Source organism: Gorilla gorilla, chromosome 4 (assembly GCF_029281585.2).
Source record: "Gorilla gorilla gorilla isolate KB3781 chromosome 4, NHGRI_mGorGor1-v2.1_pri, whole genome shotgun sequence".
Classification (NCBI taxonomy): Eukaryota; Metazoa; Chordata; class Mammalia; order Primates; family Hominidae; genus Gorilla; species Gorilla gorilla.
Genome location: NC_073228.2, coordinates 180,062,069 through 180,083,039, shown reverse-complemented (window position 1 = coordinate 180,083,039; position 20,971 = coordinate 180,062,069). Strand labels below are relative to the sequence as shown.

The 20,971-nt window shown below is 42.8% G+C and overlaps 1 protein-coding gene across 4 annotated transcripts in view; it reads right to left on the bottom strand.

Annotated features, from left to right (window-relative positions):
• SIMC1 (SUMO interacting motifs containing 1) overlaps positions 1-20,971 on the bottom strand; it is a 103,472-nt gene that overhangs the window by 41,125 nt on the left and 41,376 nt on the right. For 3 of the 4 annotated variants that reach the window (XM_031010987.3, XM_063706985.1, XM_055386304.2), the window contains exons 2-4: positions 11,182-12,570; positions 6,869-7,101; positions 5,889-5,958 (exon numbers count right to left, since the gene is read on the bottom strand). In XM_031010987.3, coding sequence (XP_030866847.3) covers positions 5,889-5,958; positions 6,869-7,101; positions 11,182-12,570 — 1,692 coding nt within the window. The remainder of the gene's footprint in view (positions 1-5,888; positions 5,959-6,868; positions 7,102-11,181; positions 12,571-20,971) is intronic. The other variant, XM_063706986.1, reaches the window with a different exon arrangement.

Below are 20,971 nucleotides of genomic sequence, written 5' to 3'. Positions count from 1 at the left end.
GTTTACAGTTGGCTCTCTGTATCTGTGGGTTCTGCATCCATGGATTCAACCAACTGAGATTTGAAAATAATTGAAAAAAAATTTACATCTACACTGAATATGTACAAATGTTCTTTCTTGTCATCATTCCTTAAACAATGCAGTATAACAACTATTTATATATAATTTACATTGTATTAGGTATCATAAGTAATCTACAGATGATTTGAAGTATATAAGAGGATGTGCATAGGTTATATGGGATTTGAACATCTGCAAATTTTGGTATCCAAGGGAGGTCCTGGAACCAGTCCCCCCATGTAGTCAACCAAAGGATGACTGCATATCCTTTTAATGTGCTGTTGAATTTTAGTTTGTTAGTATTTTGTTGAGGATTTCTTCATCAACATTTATTAGGTATATTGGTTGGCAGTTTTATTGTAGTTTTTTACTTTTCCTTTTTTTGAGACAGAGTCTCGCTCTATCGCCCAGGTTGGAGTGCAGTGGCACCATCTTGCCTCACTGCAACCCCTGCCTCCCGGGTTCAGGTGATTCTCCTGCCTCAGCCTCCTCAGTAGTTGAGATTTCAGGTGCACGCCACCATACTCGGTTAATTTTTGTTATCTTTAGCAGAGATGGGGTTTCACCACGTTGGTCATGCTGGTCTTGAACTCCTGGCCTCAAGCAATCCGCCCACCTTGGCCTCCCAAAGTGCTGGGATTGCAGGCATGAGCCACTGCACCCAGCTGCTTGTAGTTTTTTTGATCTGGCTTTGGTATCAGAGTGTATCACGCTACTAATAAAGACATACCCTAGACTGGGTAATTTATAACGGAAAGAGGTTTAGTTGCCTTACAGTTCCACATGGCTGGGGAGGCCTCACAATCATGGCAAAAGGCGAATGAGGAGCAAAGTCATGTCTTACATGGCAGTAGGCAAGAGAGCTTGTGTAGGGGAACTCCCCTTTATAAAATCATCAGATCTTATGAGATTTATTCACTATTATGAGAACAGCACAGGAAAACCCGCCCCAATGATTCAATTACCTCCCACCAGGTCCCTCCCATAACACGTGGGAATTATGGGAGCTACAATTCAAGATGAGATTTGGGTGGGGACATGGCCAAACCATATCACAGGGTAATGCTGGCCTCATAGAATAAGCTGAAATAAGTTATCTCTCCGGTTTTTTGCAAAAGTCTGAGGAGTATTGGTGTTAATTTTTATTTAAATGTTTGGCCAAATTTACTAGTGAAGCCACCTTGTTCTAGGCTTTTTTGTTGAAAGGTTTTTGATTACTGATTCTATCTCCTTACTAGTTATTGTTCTGTTCAGATTTTTTATTTCTTCATGAGTCAATCTTGGTAGGTTTCTAGGAATTACTCCATTTATTCTAGGTTATCCAGTTTATTGGGGGTATAATTGTTGGTAGTATTCTCTTATAATCCTTTTTATTTCTGTGGCACTGGTTGTAATGCCCCCTCTTTCATTTCAGATTTTAGTAATTTTTAAAAATTCTATCACTGAGCTATCAATGCTGATTTTAGTAATTTGAATCTTCTCTCTTTTTTAATCTAGTTAAGAGTTTGTCAGTTTTGATCTTTTCAAAAACCCAACTCTGTGGCTGGGTGCAGTGGCTCATGTCTGTAATCCTAGTACTCTGGGAGGCAAAGGTGGGAGAATCACTTGAGGCCAAGAGTTCAAGACCAGCCTGGGCAACTTAGCTAGATTCCCACCTCTACAAAAAATAATAAAAAAATTAGCTGAGTATGGTGACGCATGCTTGTTTTCCCAGCTACTTGAGAGGCTGAGGCTGGAGGACAGCTTGAGCCCAGAAGTTCAAGGTTTCAGTAAGCGATAATTGTGCTACTGAGCTCCAGCCTGGGTGACAGAGTGAGACTCTGCCTCAAAACAAACAAATGAAATGTTTAAAAACCCCATATCTTAGTTTTGTTCATTTTTTCCCTATTCTCCATTTATCTCTGCTCTAATCTTTACTATTACCTTCCTCTGCTAACTTTGGGTTCAGTTTCTTCTTTTCCTACTTTAGATATAGTCAGGTTGTTGGTTTGAGATCTTTCTTTTTCAGTGCAAGCATTTATTTACATCTGTACTTCTTAGTGCTGCTTTTGCTGCATCCATAAGTTTTCGTATGTCATATTTCCATTTTAATTTGTCTCGGGGTATTTTAAAATTTCCCATGAGATTTTTTTTCTCTGAACCATTGTTGTGTGTTGTTTAGTTGCCACATATTTGTGGGTTTTCCAGATTTCATTCTGCTATTGATTTCTAGTTTCATCCCATTGTGATTGGAAGATACTTAGTATAATATCGATGTTTTTACGTTTTGTTTAAGTCTTGTTTTGTGGCCCAACATGTGGTCTATCTGGAGAAAATTCCACGTACACTTGAGAAGAATGTGTGTTCTGCTGTTGTTGGGTGGAATGTTCTGTGTATGTCTACGGTTAAGTGGCCTATAGTATTGTTCAAGTGCTCTGTTTCCTTATTGATTTTCTGTCTAGTTATTTTATCCATTATTGAAAGTGGGGTACTGAATCTCCTACTATTATTGTGTTGTCTATTTCTTCTTTCAATTCTGTCAGTGTTTGCTTTATATATTTAGGAAGTCTGATGTTTAGTGCATATATATTTGTAATTGTTATACCTCCTTGGTGAATTGACCCTTTTATTATATAATGTCCTTCTTTGCCACTTGTAACAGTTTTTGACTTAAAGTCTTTTTGTCTTATATTAGTATAGCCACCCTTGCTCTCTTTGGATTACCATTTGTGAGGAATATCTTTTCTCATCCTTTCACTTTCAGCAAGTCTTTCTTTATTTCTTTTTCTTTTTTTAGAGACAGGGTCTTGCTATGTCACCCAACTGGAGTGCAGTTGGGTGGGAATCTAGAACTCCTGGGCTCACGGGATCCTCCCACCTTAACCTCCACAGTAGCTGGGACAACAGGTGTGTGTTACTATGCCTACTAATTAAAAAAACTTTTTTAGAGACAAGAGTCTTTCTATGTTGTCTAGGCTGGTCCTGAACTCCTGACTTCAAGCAATCCTTCTACATTGGTCTCCCAAAGTGCTGGAATTACAGGCATGAGCCATTGCACCTGGCCACAAGAGTTTGGTATTTGAAAAGATATAAAGTGAGACTCTTGTAGATGGCATATAGTTGGATCCTGGTTTTTAGTCCATTCAGCTAATCTCTGTCTTTTAATTGGGGACTTTAATCTATTTGCATTTAAAATAATTACTGATAGGGAAGAACTTACTATGGCCATATTAATTATTTCCTGTATGTCTTGTAGCCTTTTCAGGCCTCCTTTCCTTTGTTACTGCCTTCCTTCATTTTTCATTAATTTTTTTTGTAGTGACATGCTTTGATTTCTTTCCCATTTCCTTTTGGGTATATTCTATAGATATCTTACTTGAAGTTACCAATGAGATCACATAACATGTCTTAAAGTTATAACAATCTAGTTTAACAACTTCAGTTGCATACAAAAACCTCTACTTCTTTACTACTCCACTGCAATTTATATTATCAACGTCTTAAGTTAGATCTTTATATACTGTATACCCATAACTTGTTTTGTTTTTTGAGACAGAGTCTTGCTCTGTTGCCCAAGCTGGAGTGCAGTGGCATGATTTTGGCTCACTGCAACCTCCACCTTCTGGGTTCAAGCAATTCTTGTGCCCAAGTAGCTGAGACTGCAGGCATGCACCACCACACCCAGCTAATGTTTATATTTTTAGTAGAGATGGGGTTTCACCATGTTGGCTGAGCTGGCCTCGAACTCCCGACCTCAGGTGATACTCCCATCTCAGCCTCCCACTCCAGGACAGGTGTGGTGGCTCACGCCTGTAATCCCAGCACCTTGGGAGGCCAAGGTGGGTGGCCAGGCAGCCCCCAGACAAGTCAGTACATTGCATGCATGGTCCACTCTTTTATTTCTGGCCCAAGGGAAGAGCCAAGGTATGGGAGGTTTTTTCCTGGTTGAACCATGCTTTGCTGGGGAGGGAGAGGGACATGGGCATGCAAAATGCCACAAACTTTCGTAGCACTTTTGATAGACTATGTTCTTGGTTAGGCATTGGCCTGGGCACTGAAGCTTCTTAATTCGGCTCTAGAGTTCTCACAGTGATATTCTGGTCTGTATATGGTTGTTAATTCAGTGTCTCCATGGGGTAACAAGGGCCTGGAGCTTCCTAGTCTACCATCTTGCAGATGTCTCCCCGAGTGTTCCTATTTAAAGCCCTCTGTTATTTCACTCCTATCTGGACTAACTGCTTCCTAGGTGTGCTATTCATTGTAATCTTGGGACTTCAGTACTCTCCTGGATTAAATCTGATGTTGCCTGAATCCCATGCCTCCCCCCTTTTTTTGATTACTTCCTCATTCCTTTGATATACTACCTCAGGTAACCTCCTAAGAAACAGGGTATGAGGATATATTTTCAAATTCCTGCATAGCTGGAAAAGTCTTAATTGTATCCTCACACTTAACTGATAGTTTGGCTAAGTACAGAATTCTAAGTAATTTGTTTTAGCCAATTGCTTTAGGTGAGCAGACAAAAAGTTGGGGATCCATTAAATTAAACTTGGGGATCCTTAAAGGTCAGAATGTGGAAGACCTTCTTCCTGTAGCACCAACTCTGCACTAGCTGTCTTTGTTTATTACAGAGAGTTCATTCAAAGTTTTTTTTTTTTTTTTTTTTTTGAGACAGAGTTTCGCTCTTGCTGCCCAGGCTAGAGTGCAATGGCATGATCTGGGCTCACTGCAACCTCCACCTGCCGGGTTCAAGCAATTCTCCTGCCTCAGCCTTCCGAGTAGCTGGGATTACAGGCATGTGCCACCACACCCAGCTAATTTTCTATTTTTTAGTAGAGACAGGGTTTCTCCATGTTGGGCAGGCTGGTCTCAAACTCCTGACCTCAGGTGATCTGCCCGCCTTGGCCTCCCAAACTGCTGGGATTACAGGCATGAGCCACCACGCCTGGCCTCATTCAACTTTTTTAGACAATACATTCTGTGACTTTTTGCCTGAAGGTAGGTAACCTGGCTACTGATCCTTCTGCCCTCAGCAATGAAGAGGTTGGCTGTTCCATCCACAAACTTTCAATAAATATCCAATAGCCCACATCTGACTCCTGCCCTCTATTAGATATTGTGTTTCTAAATCCAAGACCTCTCTGGTGCTCTAAAGTGAAGATTCATCCTTCCTTGGCTGTAGCCTCTCTACATGTATGTGGCTTTCTCTGCCCAGCTCATCAGTCATCACTCTTACATTCTCTGTAGGTCTCCCTAATCTTCATTCAAATCTGCTATCCTTCCCCTTTTTTTATAGCCATGAATTTATAACTTTCTCTATTCATTTACTATTATTTTTAATGGGATCTCAAGGAGAGGGATAAGTAAATATACTAAATCTTGAATTGGAAGATAGCACATACCATTTCAACAGGAATTTTCTGGCAGGGGTGGGAGTATCAGGAGGGAATAATGGTGTAGACTTTATTACCAGATTTACTGTCACTTTTCTTTTTTCTTTTAAGACAGGGTCTTGCTCTGTCACCGAGGCTGGAGTACAGTGTTGTGATCATGGATCACTATAGCCTCGACCTCCTAGGCTCAAGCAATCCTCCTGCCTCAGCCTTCTGTGTAGCTGGAACCATAGGCATGCATCACTATGCCTGGCTAAATATTTTATTTTTATTTTTGTAGAGACAGGGTCTCATTTTGTTGCCCAGGCTGGCCTTGAACTCCTGGGCTCAAACTGTCCTCCTGCCTTGGCCTCCCAAAATGCTGGGATTACAGGTGTGAGCCATGGCACCTGGTATCACTTTTCTTTATAGTTAAAACTTCCCCTACAGAAGATATAATCTTATAATTGTTGTTACCTCTTCCTCCATGACATAGGTGAGCAGTTTCCAGTCCCACTCCACTGTCTTGGCATTGGCTGGATGTAGCCTGAAAGTCAAGTGAAATCAATTAGAATTATGGAGAATTTAGCGGAAGAAGGGATAGGATCTGGAAGGTGATAGAAGGAAGAAGCCTCTTCTTATCCTCCATTATCCTCCATGCTCTTGCTCACTTTCTGGTATCATACCATGTCAATCTGAGAGTAGTGGAACTTCATTGTTTTTTGCTACCCAGTATCCACTCCCCTTTTGGAAAGCTTTAGTACTATAATTTTGTCTTAAGAAACCAACTCTTCACTACTCCTAACCAACTAGTTTTACCTACCAGAACCCCAAAATGAAGTATGTGGCTTTTTTAGCCAATCGTGCTGTTCTACCCCTCAGTTCACGGTGATTGGCTCAAAGATATGGTCATGTCTCTGATTAGGCCAATTAAATCCTGCAAGACTCAATTTCAGAACTCTTGGGTGACTATAAAGGAAGCAGACACTCTTTCCCACTGGAAGTGTCATAAAAGCCTGAGGCTGAGAGGCTACCACATGCGGCCTCAAAACAGAACTGAGGCTGAGAGGCTACCACATGCGGCCCCAAAACAGAACTGAGGCTGAGAGGCTACCACATGCGGCCCCAAAACAGAACTGAGGCTGAGAGGCTACCACATGCGGCCCCAAACAGAACCGAAGTAGAGCTGCAGAATGAACCCTGGTAACCATTTTTGTATACTGAATCAAGTCACATCTCACTCCTCAGTTTCTAGTAACACGAGCCATTAAATTCTCTTTTAGCAGTAGTTAAGGTCTGTTTGGACTGGGTTTCCTATCATTTGCAATTCAAATAACACTAATATACTAAGTCACCCACTGTAACTGTTAGGTTAAAAAAGCCTGTCAAGAGAAAGCTATGCCCTGAGTCCAAGATCCCTAGAAGATTCGCCAACAGCCAGAGGTTATGGTTCATACTGTTGAATTTTCATGAGAAGCATGTAGGCCTCCTTTAGGACATCCACAGTCTCAGAGCCACTGAGCAAGATTTTCTGGATGATGTGAGCCACGATTTCTCTTGGTGGGTAATGCTGGGGTGACACAAAGTCCATCAAAAACTGCACAGTCCCCAGAGGAAAATTCTCTTCAATGGTATTTGTTACCATTCTTAGTCTTCGATGAGGGATGGGTTCTAATTTTTGACCCTTGTTCTGTAGAGATTAAAAAGAAGGAAATTAGGAGGGATTTCTTTTTTTTTTTTTTTTTTTTTTTGAGACGGAGTCTTGCTCTGTTCCCCAGGCTGGAGTGCAGTGGCGTGATCTCGGCTCACTGCAAGCTCTGCCTCCCGAGTTCACGCCATTCTCCTGCCTCAGCCTCCAGGGTAGCTGGGACTACAGGCGCCCACCACCACGCCCGGCTAATTTTCTTTTGTATTTTTAGTAAAGACAGGGTTTCACGGTGTTAGCCAGGATGGTCTCGATCTCCTGACCTCGTGATTTGCCCGTCTCAGCCTCCCAAAGTGCTGGGATTACAGGTGTGAGCCACGGCGCCGAGCCGGGATTTCTATAGTATACAAAAATAAGAGGTTCTAGAATAGGTTGAAGATAGCAAAGTTTTCCAGGCATTTGAAATATTTCATGATTAAAAAAAAAAAAAGAGGACAGGTGCAGTGGCTCATGCCTGTAATCCCAGCACTTTGGGAGGCCAAGGCAGGCGAACTGCTTGAGGTCAGGAGTTCGAGAGCAGTCTGGCCAACGTGGTGAAACCCCGTCTCTACTAAAAATATAAAAATTAGCCAGACGTGGTGGCACGCAACTGTAGTCCCAGCTACTTGAAGGCTGAGACATGAGAATTGCTTAAACCCGGAAGGTGGAGGCTGCAGTGAACCGAGATGGCGCCACTGCACTCCAGCCTAGGTGACGGAGCGAGACTCCAAATCAAAACAAACAGACAAAAAAGAGCTTTATCTAAAAAACTTTTAATGACATGGGAAAAAGCTTATATAAAGTTAAAAAATCAGAATTCAAAATTGTACATATAACATGATTTCATCTATGTTAAAATATAGCATAGACAGAAAAATACAAAAGGGTCAACAGGTAGCCTAGGTTGATTTTGGGGTGAGGGTAACTAGAGACTTAGGGATAGCTGTGATACTATATCAGATACTGAAATAGATAAGAAAGAAGTTTTAAATTCATTTTGTTGTTAGGAGAAGAATTCCATTTTTTTTTTTGTGAGAACAGTAAATATTAAGTTGCTTCTTCCCCCAAAAAATATGTATATAAAGACTGCGAGAGAATATGTGAAAAGTGATTTTCTATTATGTGGGTGGTAGAATTAGCGGTGATTTTTTCTCTATGTGCTCTTCTATATTTTTCAATTTTTCCATAACACACTTATTACTTTTATAATTAGAATTAAACAATTTTAAAGTTTGATATGAGGGTTTAATAACAATAAATTTGGAGCTCTTAATTTTTTTTTTTTTTGAGATAAAGTCTGGCTCTGTCACCCAGGCTGGCCTACAGTGGCATGATCATGGCTCACTGCAACCTCTGCCTCCCAGGCTCAAGCCATCCTCCCACCTCAGCCTCCCAAGTAGCTGGGACTATAGGCATGTGCCACCACGCCTGGCTAATTTTTTTTTGTATTTTTAGTAGAGACGGGGTTTCACCATGTTGCCCAGGCTGGTCTCGAACTTGTGAACTCAAGTGATCAAGACTGTCTCGGCTTCCCAAAGTGCTGGGATTATAGGTGTGAGCCATCATGTCTGGCCTTAAACAATTAATTTTTTTTTTTTTTTGAGATGGAGTCTCGCTCTGTCGCCCACGCTGGAGCACTGTGGCATGATCCTGGCTCACTGCAAGTTCCGCCTCCCGGGTTCACGCCATTCTCCTGCCTCAGCCTCCAGAGTAGCTAGGATATAGGTGTGTGCCACCATATTCAGCTAATTTTTGAATTTTTTATAGAGGGGGTTTCACTATGTTGCCCAGGCTTGTCTCAAACTCTTGGGCTCAAGCAATCCACCTACCACAGCCTCCCAAAATGCTGGGGTTACAGGCGTGAGCCACTGCACCCAGCACTGAACACTTAATTGATCCTCAATTAGTTCTTACAATAATCTTAGGAAATACATACTATTATTATTCCTATCTTATAAATAAAGAAACTGAGATTTGGAGGGTAAGCATTTGTCATACAACAAATGGCAGAAGCCGGTTTCAAACACACGTGGCGTAAACTTCAGAGCCATCCTCTCAACCCCTACTCCCCATAAACAACAAAAATAATGTGTATATGTTAAAAATCCCAGTTATTAAAATATGTAAAATGCCTATGTATAAAAAGGCAACTGGGAAGGAAATACATCAAATTATTCACAATAATAAATGCTGTCTGGGCCGGGCGCGGTGGCTCACGCCTGTAATCCCAGAACTTTGGGAGGCCGAGGTGGGCGGATCACTTGAGGTCAGGAGTTCAAGACAAGCCTGGACAACATGGTGAAACCCTGTCTCTACTAAAAGTACAAAAAGCCGGAAGTGGTAGCGAGCGCCTGTAACCCAGCTACGCGGGAGGCTGTGGCAGGAGAATCGCTTGAACCTGGGAGGCGGAGGTTGCAGTGAGTGAGCTGAGATCGTACCACTGTACTCCAGCCTGGGTGACAGGGTGAGACTCTGTCTCAAAAAAAACAGAATGACCTAGTGGTCAGGCAGAGGCATAAAGAAGGAGAAGACATACAACATATTAGATGTAATAATTTTAAAAAAGAGAAAAAAAATCATTCTCCAAGGTCAAATCAGTGTGAATCCTTGGCTCCTGCCTACCTGGATCACTGCTTGAATGAGGAGAGCATACCTTTTGACACTGAACTGTTTCAAGCTGGTTTTCTTAATATGGGGGATGGGATGTACATAACTAAAAAACACTTCATATGGTGGAACTTAGCCAGTTATTTTCCCTGACACATCTAGTTTACTTCTCATAAATCAATGATGACCAATGGAAAGGAGCATTCCCACTCATGTCTTAAAATTGAATTTCCTCCCCCAAAGTCAGCAAGTAATAATTTTGGAGGCCCATAAGTGATAGAGTATTATTATCTCTGTGATATAGAAGCTGTAATAAGGGCACCAGGAAGGGAAAAGCATAGAAGTTGAAGATAAACATTTATTTATTTTTTTGAGACAAGAGTCTTGCTCTGTGGCCAAGGCTGGAGTGCAGTGGTGCAGTCTCAGCTCACTGCAACCTCCGCCTCCCAGATTCAGGTGATTCTCCTGCCTCAGCCTCCTGAGTAGCTGGGATTACAGGTGCATGCCACCACATCCAGCTAGAAGATAAGAATTTACATAAGGCCTACGATGAGCCTGACACCCTGACACTTTCACGTATGACCCTGTGAGGTATGTTATTACTTCCATTTTACAGATAGGAAAGCTAAGGCTCAAAAAGGTAAAGTGCCCTGCTGGGCGCGGTGGCTCATGCCTGTAATCCTAGCACTTTGGGAGGCTGAGGCGGGTGGATTACAAGATCAGGAGATCAAGACCATCCTGGCTAACACAATGAAACCCTGTCTCTACTAAAAATACAAAAAATTAGCCGGGCGTGCCAGGCGCGGTGGCTCACGCCTGTAATCCCAGCACTTTGGGAGGCCGAGGCGGGTGGATCACGAGGTCAGGAGATGGAGGCCATTCTGGCTAACACTGTGAAACCCCGTCTCTACTAAAAATACAAAAAATCAGCCGGGCGTGGTAGCGGGCGCCTATAGTCCCAGCTACTCGTGAGGCTGAGGCAAGCGAATGACGTGAACCCGGGAGGCGGAGCTTGCAGTGAGCGGAGATCGCGCCACCGCACTCCAGCCTGGGCGACAGAGCGAGACTCCGTCTCAAAAAAAAAAAAAAAAAAAAAAAAAAAAAAATTAGCCGGGCATGGCGGCATGCATCTGTAGTCCCAGCTGCTAGGGAGGCTAAGGTAGAAGAAACTCTTGAACTTGGGAGGCGGAGGCTGCAGTGAGCCAAGATTGTGCCACTGCACTCTAGCCTGGGAGACAGAGCAAGACTCGGTCTCAAAAAAAAAAAAAAAAGTAAAGTGACAGTTTTTAAGCGTGGGGCTAAAATTTGAACCCAGATCTGGGCCTCTACACTGAATGGGTCTTCACAAGTGGAGGAAAGATAAGAAATTTCATTTATGCTTGACCTGTCCTCTCACGCATGGACTCCAGTCACACTGACCTTCTCCTAGGCCTAGGGAAAGGACACCTAATCCCTGGGGGAAGATGTTAGTTAGCTCACCTCTCTTGTGTCTTTATCCGGTATTAGTGTCTGAAAGAAGAGGTGATGAACCGGAGGTCGTAAGAAGTACTTCAGTCTATGCAGGCATGGTCTGTTGTACAACCCACCTTGTGGTGTTCGTGATTGTACGTGGGCAGACCCAGGTTTGGCAGGCTCTGACAGTGATATTTCTTTTCTGGCTGGGGTTTCCATGACAGAGAGCCAAGGAACTTTCTCTAAGGGAGTTTCAGACTGTGGGCTGGGAGAGCAGCTTGGAGAGGACAGAGCTGAGATATCCATAGGCACGTCATGGTTCTGTACATCATTCTGGGTAAAGTCAGGCCTGTCTCCTGGTAAGTGAGGGATGTCTCTAGGTGAGTGTGTCACGTCCCCTGATGAGTGTGGCATGTCTCCAGGTGAATGTAACACATCTCCCGGTAAGTGTGGCATGCCCCCTGGTGACTGTGGTGCATCTGGTGACGGTGAAACATCACTTGGTGACTGTGGCACATCTCCTGGTGACCCTAGCATGTCTCCTGTTGACTGTGGCATATCTGGTGATGGTGGCATGGTTCCTGGTGACCGTGGCACATCTCCTGGTGACCGTGGCATGTCTTGCAGGTATGCCACATCTTGTGGATGTAATATGCTTTGAGGTGGGCCTGGAACATCTTGAGGTAGGCCCAGAGAGTCTTGAGGTGGGCCTGGGATATTCTGCCGAGGGCATGGCACTTCTTGAGGTGGGTGAGTTAGAGCTGGTAGTTGGCACTGCATGGTTTGTGATGGGCATGACAAGGCTCGTGGTGGGCATGAGGAGGCTCGTGGTGGACATGGTGAGGCTCTCGGTGGGCACGGCAAAGGTCGCAGGGGGCACGGCAAGGCCTGTGGTGGGCGAGAGACATCTTGCTGTGGGCATGGCAGGGGTGCTTTTTGATTGCTGCTGCTGCTGCTGCTGCTGCTACTACTATTATTGCTTGTTGGGGAGAGGGAGCTAACATCTGAAGACAGCCGTAGGCTTGCCAAGAAGTTGAGGTTACCTGTGAATGTGGCTGAGCTACAATTAGGCTCTGTTGGATAAACAGAGCCTCCACTGATGGATGCAGCGGGTGGGGGACCTACAAAGGTGTTTTCTTCCACTAGGTCCAAATCTACAGGATCACTGTTAATGAGTCTCCGTGCTGTAGGCTGAGAGCTTCTGTCCACGTGCCCTTCCATCACCGCTTTGCCAGAGAGGCTGGCACATGTCTGAAGACTGGTTGGCTCCTTCTGGGAAGGAGTGACAGGTTCTAAAGTTAAGTCAAGAGTGGCAATAGGTCTATTTTCTCCCTCAGCTCTTGTCAGGTCAATCACATACAGTCCACTGCGATCTTTTGTCCTTGGTCTGGTCTCTCTTGTTAAGTCAATGAAGTCCTGTTGAAGGATTGTGTGAAGAGAAGAGGTCAAGACGGGAGTATTAGCTTTATCTGAGATGACTTAAGTCTTAGCTTTTAAGGATAAGCATTACTTTACCATTTCACCTCACTGATAAGTTACACATCTTGTATAACATAAGCAATAGTATTGCCAAAGCTGTCAATTTCTATACCTTCTTAAATTCTCCAAATGCCACATACGCATGACTAGGATCATAGTGGGATTTTTTTTTTTTTTTCTGGTCCAAGGAGGACAGGGGAGTAGTAGGAGATATTCCAACCTTAAGTCATAAAGTCAAAAGCGACCTTTGTTTGGAAGGTCAAATACACAGGATAACCTACAACAAAAGCTAAATAAGAAGTGAAGCAAATGTGAAAGAACCTACGTGCTAAGAACATGTTGAGTATTTTCCCATATCTTTAATTTTCACAATGACCTGATAAGGTAGGCGTTATCAATCCATCATACAGATGGGGAAACTAGAGTTCAGAGGGGTTAGGTTATCTACCTTAAGATTATACAGCTAAGTAGCAGAGACAGACATTCAAACACAGATCTGTCTCCTTCTTTCCCTGTGAGGGCCTAGGAATGTACAACTTGATTCAATATGTAATCAACCTAGAAACAGATATGAAAGATAATATAACAAGGGTAATAAAACCAATAGTGTAAGTCTGAGCCCTAAGTAAGTAAATTAATGAAAACTTCCGATCTCCACTTCCATTCCTTGGCAAATTGATCAGGCTATTCACAAAGCCTAATGATACAGTACAGAGGTATTGTAATCAACCTCTGTACCATGAGCCTGCAAAAATATTGCTCTACCTTCTGTCTTCTCACTTACTTGGATACTACTGCCACTGGTACTTTAGGGCCCTGAGGCTAGCAATACTATTGCTGCTATCACAGCTACCATGCTATTTCTCTTAATAGATGGTCACCATTGTTAACAGCACCAAAGCAGAGTACAGAATTCTGAGTGGGTCAAGTGAGAAGTTGGCATCCTGGAATAGGGATTCCCTCATCCTGGAATAGGGATTGCTTGGTGAAATCTAATGCCTCATTCTTAGGAAGCAGCCATATAGTATCACCACCTTTGGTGGCTTGGCTCTCAATGGCAAGAACTGAACATAAATAGCTGAAAGGCCATCAAAGGTCTGAACTCAACTCCTCTCCCATAGCCAACTGCTAAAATGCAACATCACCAGGTCTCTCCCATTTATTTATTTATTTATTTATTTATTCTTGAGATGGAGTCTCGCTCTGTTAGCCTAGGCTGGAGTGCAGTGGTACAATCTTGGCTCACTGCAAACCCTGCCTCCTGGGTTCACGCGATTCTCCTGCCTCAGCCTCCCAAGTAGCTGGGATTACAGATGTACACCACCACACCAGACTAATTTCTGTATTTTTAGTAGAGATGGGGTTTCACCATGTTGGCCAGGCTGGTCTCGAACTCCTGACCTCAGGTGATCCCCCCGCTCTGGCCTCCCAAAGTGCTGGGATTACAGGCACGAGCCACTGTGCCTGGACTATTTAAAACCCATCACCGGCTAGGCGCGGTGGATCACCTAGGGCCTAGGAATGTTTGCTTTTGTCCTTTTACCTGGAATGACTATCATCCCTTTGATTGTTTGGAGTTTCTTGTCTTTCAAGACACAGCACAGACACCACAGAAGTGATCCTTCCAGATCACTTCTCCCCGCTGGTTAAACTAACCCATTCCTCTATCATGTCTCCACTGAACCTATGAAACCTATTTATCCTCAAGAATTTAATGATATTGAAAATAGAAATGTATTTTTACTTCATTTTCCAATTGTCCATTGCTAATATAAATATACTTGATTTATGTATATTGATACTGTATCCTGCAAACTTGCTAAGTTCACTAGTTTGAGTAAACTTTTTTTTGTTGATTCCTTAGGATTTTTTCTTTATTCTTTCAATTTATTTTATTTTTTAAGTGTTTGCTTACATTTTATTTTTATTTATTTATAACTTTTTAAAAAATTATTATATTTTAAGTTCTAGGGTACATGTGCACAACATGCAGGTTTGTTACATATGTATACATGTGCGATGTTGGTGTGCTGCACCCATTAAGTCGTCATTTACATTAGATATATCTCCTAATGCTATCCCTCCCCTAGCCCCCAACCCCACTACAGGCCCCGGTGTGTTGATGTTGCCCTTCCTGTGTCCAAGTGTTCTCATTGTTCAATTCCCACCTATGAGTGAGAACATGCGGTGTTTGGTTTTCTGTCCTTGCGATAGTTTACTGAGAATGATGATTTCCAGCTTCATCCATGTCCCTACAAAGGACATGAACTCATCCTTTTTTATGGCTGCATAGTATTCCATGGTGTATATGTGCCACATTTTCTTAATCCAGTCTATCATTGATGGACATTTGGGTTGGTTCCAAGTCTTTGCTATTGTGAATAGTGCCACAATAAACATACATGTGCATGTGTCTTTACAGCAGCATGATTTATAATCCTTTGTGTATATACCCAGTAATGGGATGGCTGGGTCAAATGGTATTTCTAGTTCTAGATCCTTGAGGAATCGCCACACTGTCTTCCACAATGGTTGAACTAGTTTACAGTCCCACCAACAGTGTAAAAGTGTTCCTATTTCTCCACATCCTCTCAAGCACCTGTCGTTTCCTGACTTTTTAATGATTGCCATTCTAACTGGTGTGAGATGGTATCTCATTGTGGTTTTGATTTGCATTTCTCCGATAGCCAGTGATGATGAGCATTTTTTCATGTGTCTGTTGGCTGCATAAATGTCTTCTTTTGAGAAGTATCTGTTCATATCCTTCACCCACTTTTTGATAGGGTTGATTTTTTCTTGTGAATTTGTTTGAGTTCTTTGTAGATTCTGGATATTAGCCCTTTGTCAGATGGGCAGATTGCAAAAATTTTCTCCCATTCTGTAGGTTGCCTGTTCACTCTGATGGTAGTTTCTTTTGCTGTGCAGAAGCTCTTTAATTAGATCCCGTTTGTCAATTTTGGCTTTTGCTGCCATTGCTTTTGGTGTTTTAGACATGAAGTCTTTGCCTATGCCTATGTCCTGTATGGTATTGCCTAGGTTTTCTTCTAGGGTTTTTATGCTTTTAGGTCTAACATTTAAGTCTTTAATCCATCTTGAATTAATTTTTGTATAAGGTGTAAGGAAGGGATCCAGTTTCAGCTTTTTACATTTGGCTGGTCAGTTTTCCCAGCACCATTTATTAAATAGGGAATCCTTTCCCCATTGCTTGTTTTTGTCAGGTTTGTCAAAGATCAGATGGTTGTAGATGTGTGGTATTATTTCTGAGGGCTCTGTTCTGTTCCATTGGTCTATATCTCTGTTTTGGTACCAGTACCATCCTGTTTTGTTTACTGTAGCCTTGTAGTATAGTTTGAAGTCAGGTAGTGTGATGCCTCCAGCTTTGTTCTTTTTGCTTAGGACTGTCTTGGCAATGCAGGCTCTTTTTTGGTTCCATATGAACTTTAAAGTAGTTTTTTTCCAATTCTGAGAAGAAAGTCATTGGTAGCTTCATGGAGATGGCATTGAATCTATAAATTACCTTGGGCAGTATGGCCATTTTCATGATATTGATTCTTCCTATCCATGAGCATGGAATGCTCTTCCATTTGTTTGTGTCCTCTTTTATTTCGTTGAGCAGTGGTTTGTAGTTCTCCTTGAAGAGGTCCTTCACATCCCTTGTAAGTTGGATTCCTAGGTATTTTATTCTCTTTGAAGCAATTGTGAATGGGAGTTCACTCATGATTTGGCTCTCTGTTATTGGTGCATAAGAACGCTTGTGATTTTTTGCACATTGATTTTGTATCCTGAGACTTTGCTGAAGTTGCTTATCAGCTTAAGGAGATTTTGGGCTGAGACGATAGGGTTTTCTAAATATACAATCATGTCATCTGCAAACAGGGACAATTTGACTTCCTCTTTTCCTAATTGAATACCCTTTATTTCCTTCTCCTGCCTGATTGCCCTGGCCAGAACTTCCAACACTATGTTGAATAGGAGTGGTTAGAGAGGACATCCCTGTCTTGTGCCAGTTTTCAAAGGGAATACTTCCAGTTTTTACCCATTCAGTATGATATTGGCTGTAGGTTTGTCATAAATAGCTCTTATTATTTTGAGATACGTCCCATCAATACCTAATTTATTGAGAGTTTTTAGCATGAAGGGATGTTGAATTTTGTCAAAGGCCTTTTCTGCATCTATTGAGATAATCATGTGGTTTTTGTCTTTGGTTCTGTTTATATGCTGGATTACATTTATTGATTTCCGTATATTGAACCAGCCTTGCATCCCAGGGATGAAGCCCACTTGATCATGGTGGATAAGCTTTTTGATGTGCTGCTGGATTCGGTTTGCCAGTATTTTATTGAGGATTTTTGCATCAATGTTCATCAGGGATATTGGTCTAAAATTCTCTCTTTTAGTTGTGTCTCTGCCCGGCTTTGGTATCAGGATGATGCTGGCCTCATAAAATGAGTTAGGGAGGATTCCCTCTTTTTCTATCAATTGGAATAGTTTCAGAAGGAATGGTACCAGCTCCCCCCCTTGTACCTCCAGTAGAATTTGGCTGTGAATCCATCTGGTCCTGGACTTTTTTTGGTTGGTAGGCTATTAATTATTGCCTCAATTTCACAGCCTGTTATTGGTCTATTCAGGGATTCAACTTCTTCCTGCTTTAGTCTTGGGAGGGTGTATGTGTCCAGGAATTTATCCATTTCTTCTAGATTTTCTAGTTTATTTGCATAGAGGTGTTTATAGTATTCTCTGAGGTTAGTTTGTATTTCTGTGGGATTGGTGGTGATAACCCCTTTACCATTTTTTATTGCCCAGCTCCTGGATTCATTGATTTTTTGAAGGGCTTTTTGTGTCTCTATCTCCTTCAGTTCTGCTCTGATCTTAGTTATTTCTTGCCTTCTGCTGGCTAGCTTTTGGATGTGTTTGCTCTTGCTTCTCTAGTTCTTTTAATTGTGATGTTAGGGTGTCAATTTTAGATCTTTCCTGCTTTCTCTTGTGGGCATTTAGTTCTATAAATTTCCCTCTACACACTGCTTTAAATGTATCCCAGAGATTCTGGTATGTTGTGTCTTTGTTCTCATTGGTTTCAAAGAACACCTTTATTTCTGCCTTCATTTCATTATGTACCCAGTAGTCATTCAGTAGCAGGTTGTTCAGTTTCCATGTAGTTGAGCGGTTTTGAGTGAGTTTCTTAACCCTGAGTTCTAGTTTGATTGCACTGTGGTCTGAGAAACAGTTTGTTATAATTTGTTTTTACATTTGCTGAGGAGTGCTTTACCTCCAACTATGTGGTCAATTTTGGAATAAGTGTGGTGTGGTGCTGAGAAGAATGTATATTCTGTTCATTTGGGGTGGAGAGTTCTGTAGATGTCTAGTAGGTCCGCTTGGTACAGAGCTGAGTTCAATTCCTGGATATCCTTGTTAACTTTCTATCTCATTGATCTGTCTAATGGTGACAGTGGGGTGTTAAAGTCTCCCATTATTATTGTGTGGGAGTCTAAGTCTCTTTGCAGGTCTCTAAGGAGTTGCTTTATGAATCTGGGTGCTCCTGTATTGGGTGCATATATATTTAGGATAGTTAGGTCTTCTTGTTGAATTAATCCCTTTACCATTATGTAATGGCCTTCTTTGTCTATTTTGATCTTTGTTGCTTTAAAGTCTGTTTTATCAGAGACTAGGATTGCAACCCCTGCCGTTTTTTGTTTTCCATTTGCTTGGTAGATCTTCCTCCATCCCTTTATTTTGAGCCTATGTGTGTCTCTGCATGTGAGATGGGTCTCCTGAATACAGCACACTGATGGGTCTTGACTCTTTATTCAATTTGCCAGTCTGTGTCTTTTAATTGGAGCATTGGTCACATCTACATTTAAGGTTAATATTGTTATGTGTGAATTTGATCCTGTCATTATGATGTTAGCTGGTTATTTTGCTTGTTAGTTGATGCAGTTTCTTCCTAGTCTCGATGGTCTTTACAATTTGGCATGGTTTTGCAGTGACTGGTAACGGTTGTTCCTTTCCATGTTTAGTGCTTCCTTCAGGAGCTCTTGTACGGCAGGCCTGGTGGTGACAAAATCTCTCAGCATTTGCTTGTCTGTAAAGGATTTTATTTCTCCTTCACTTATGAAGCTTCGTTTGGCTGGATATGAAATTCTGGGTTGAAAATTCTTTTCTTTAAGAATGTTAAATACTGGTCCCCACTGTCTTCTGGCTTATAGAGTTTCTGCCAAGAGATTAGCTGTTAGTCTGATGGGCTTCCCTTTGTGGGTAACCCAACCTTTCTCTCTGGCTGCCCTTAACATTTTTTCCTTCATTTCAACTTTGGTGAATCTGACAATTATGTGTCTCAGAGTTGCTCTTCTCGAGGAGTATCTTTGTGGCAATCTCTATACTTCCTGAATTTGAATGTTGGCCTGCCTTGCTAGGTTGGGAAAGTTCTCCTGGATGATATCCTGAAGAGTGTTTTCCAACTTGGTTCCATTCTCCCCGTCACTTTCAGGTACACCAATGAGACGCAGATTTGGTCTTTTCACATAGTCCCATATTTCTTGGAGGCTTTGTTCGTTTCTTTTTACTCTTTTTTCTCCAAACTTCTCTTCTTGCTTCATTTCATTCATTTGATCTTCAATCACTGATACCCTTTCTTCCAGTTGATCGAATCGGCTACTGAAGCTTGTGCATGCATCACGTAGTTCTCGTGTCATGGTTTTCAGCTCCATCAGGTCATTTAAGGACTTCTCTTCATTGGTTATTGTAGTTAGCCATTCGTCTAATCTTTTCTCAAGGTTTTTAGCTTCTTTGCGATGGGTTCAAACATGCTCCTTTAGCTAGAAGAAGTTTGATTGTCTGAAGTCTTGTTCTCTCAGCTCGTCAAAGTCATTCTCTGTCCAGCTTTGTTCTGTTGCTGGCAAGGAGCTGCATTCCTTTGGAGGAGAAGAGGCACTCTGATTTTTAGAATTTTCAGCTCTTCGGGGGGAGGAGCCAAGATGGCCGAATAGGAACCGCTCCGGTCTACAGCTCCCAGCGCGAGTGACGCAGAAGACGGGTGATTTCTGCATTTCCATCTGAGGTCCCGGGTTCATCTCACTAGGGAGTGCCAGACAGTGGGCGCAGGTCAGTGGGTGCAGCGCACCATGTGCGAGCCGAAGCAGGGTGAGGCATTGCCTCACTCTGGAAGTGCAAGGGGTCAGGGAGTTCCCTTTCCTAGTCAAAGAAAGGGGTGACAGACGGCACCTCGAAAATTGGATCACTCCCACCCTAATACTGTGCTTTTCCGACGGGCTTAAAAAACGGTGCACCAGGAGATTATATCCTGCACATGGCTTGGAGGGTCCTACGCCCATGGAGTCTCGCTGATTGCTAGCACAGCAGTCTGAGATCAAACTGCAAGGCGGCAGCAAGGCTGCGGGAGGGGCGCCCGCCATTGCACAGGCTTGCTTAGGTAAACAAAGCAGCCGGGAAGCTCCAACTGGGTGAAGCCCACCACAGCTCAAGGAGGCCTGCCTGCCTCTGTAGGCTCCACCTCTGGGGGCAGGGCACAGACAAACAAAAAGACAGCAGTAACCTCTGCAGACTTAAATGTCCCTGTCTTACAGCTTTGAAGAGAGCAGTGGTTCTCCCAGCGCGCAGCTGGAGATCTGAGAACGGGCAGACTGCCTCCTCAGGTGGGTCCCTGACCCCTGACCCCTGAGCAGCCTAACTGGGAAGCACCCCCCAGTAGGGGGAGACTGACACCTCACACGGGCGGGTACTCCTCTGAGACAAAACTTCCAGAGGAACGATCAGACGGCAGCATTCGCGGTTCACGAAAAACCACTGTTCTGGAGACACCGCTGCTGATACCCAGGCAAACAGGGTCTGGAGTGGACCTCTAGCAAACTCCAACAGACCTGCAGCTGAGGGTCCTGTCTGTTAGAAGGAAAACTAACAAACAGAAAGGACATTCCACACCAAAAACCCATCTGTACATCACCATCATCAAAGACCAAAAGTAGATAAAATCACAAAGATGGGGAAAAAGCAGAGCAGAAAAACTGGAAACTCTAAAAAGCAGAGCACCTCTCCTCCTCCAAAGGATCGCAGTTCCTCACCAGCAATGGAACAAAGCTGGATGGAGAATGACTTTGACGAGCTGAGAGAAGAAGGTTTCAGACGATCAAACTACAAGCTACAGGAGGATATTCAAACCAAAGGCAAAGAAGTTAAAAACTTTGAAAAAAATTTAGACGAATGTATAACTAGAATAACCAATACAGAGAAGTGCTTAAAAGAGCTGATGGAGCTGAAAGCCAAGGCTCGAGAACTACGTGAAGAATGCAGAAGCCTCAGGAGCTGATATGATCAACTGGAAGAA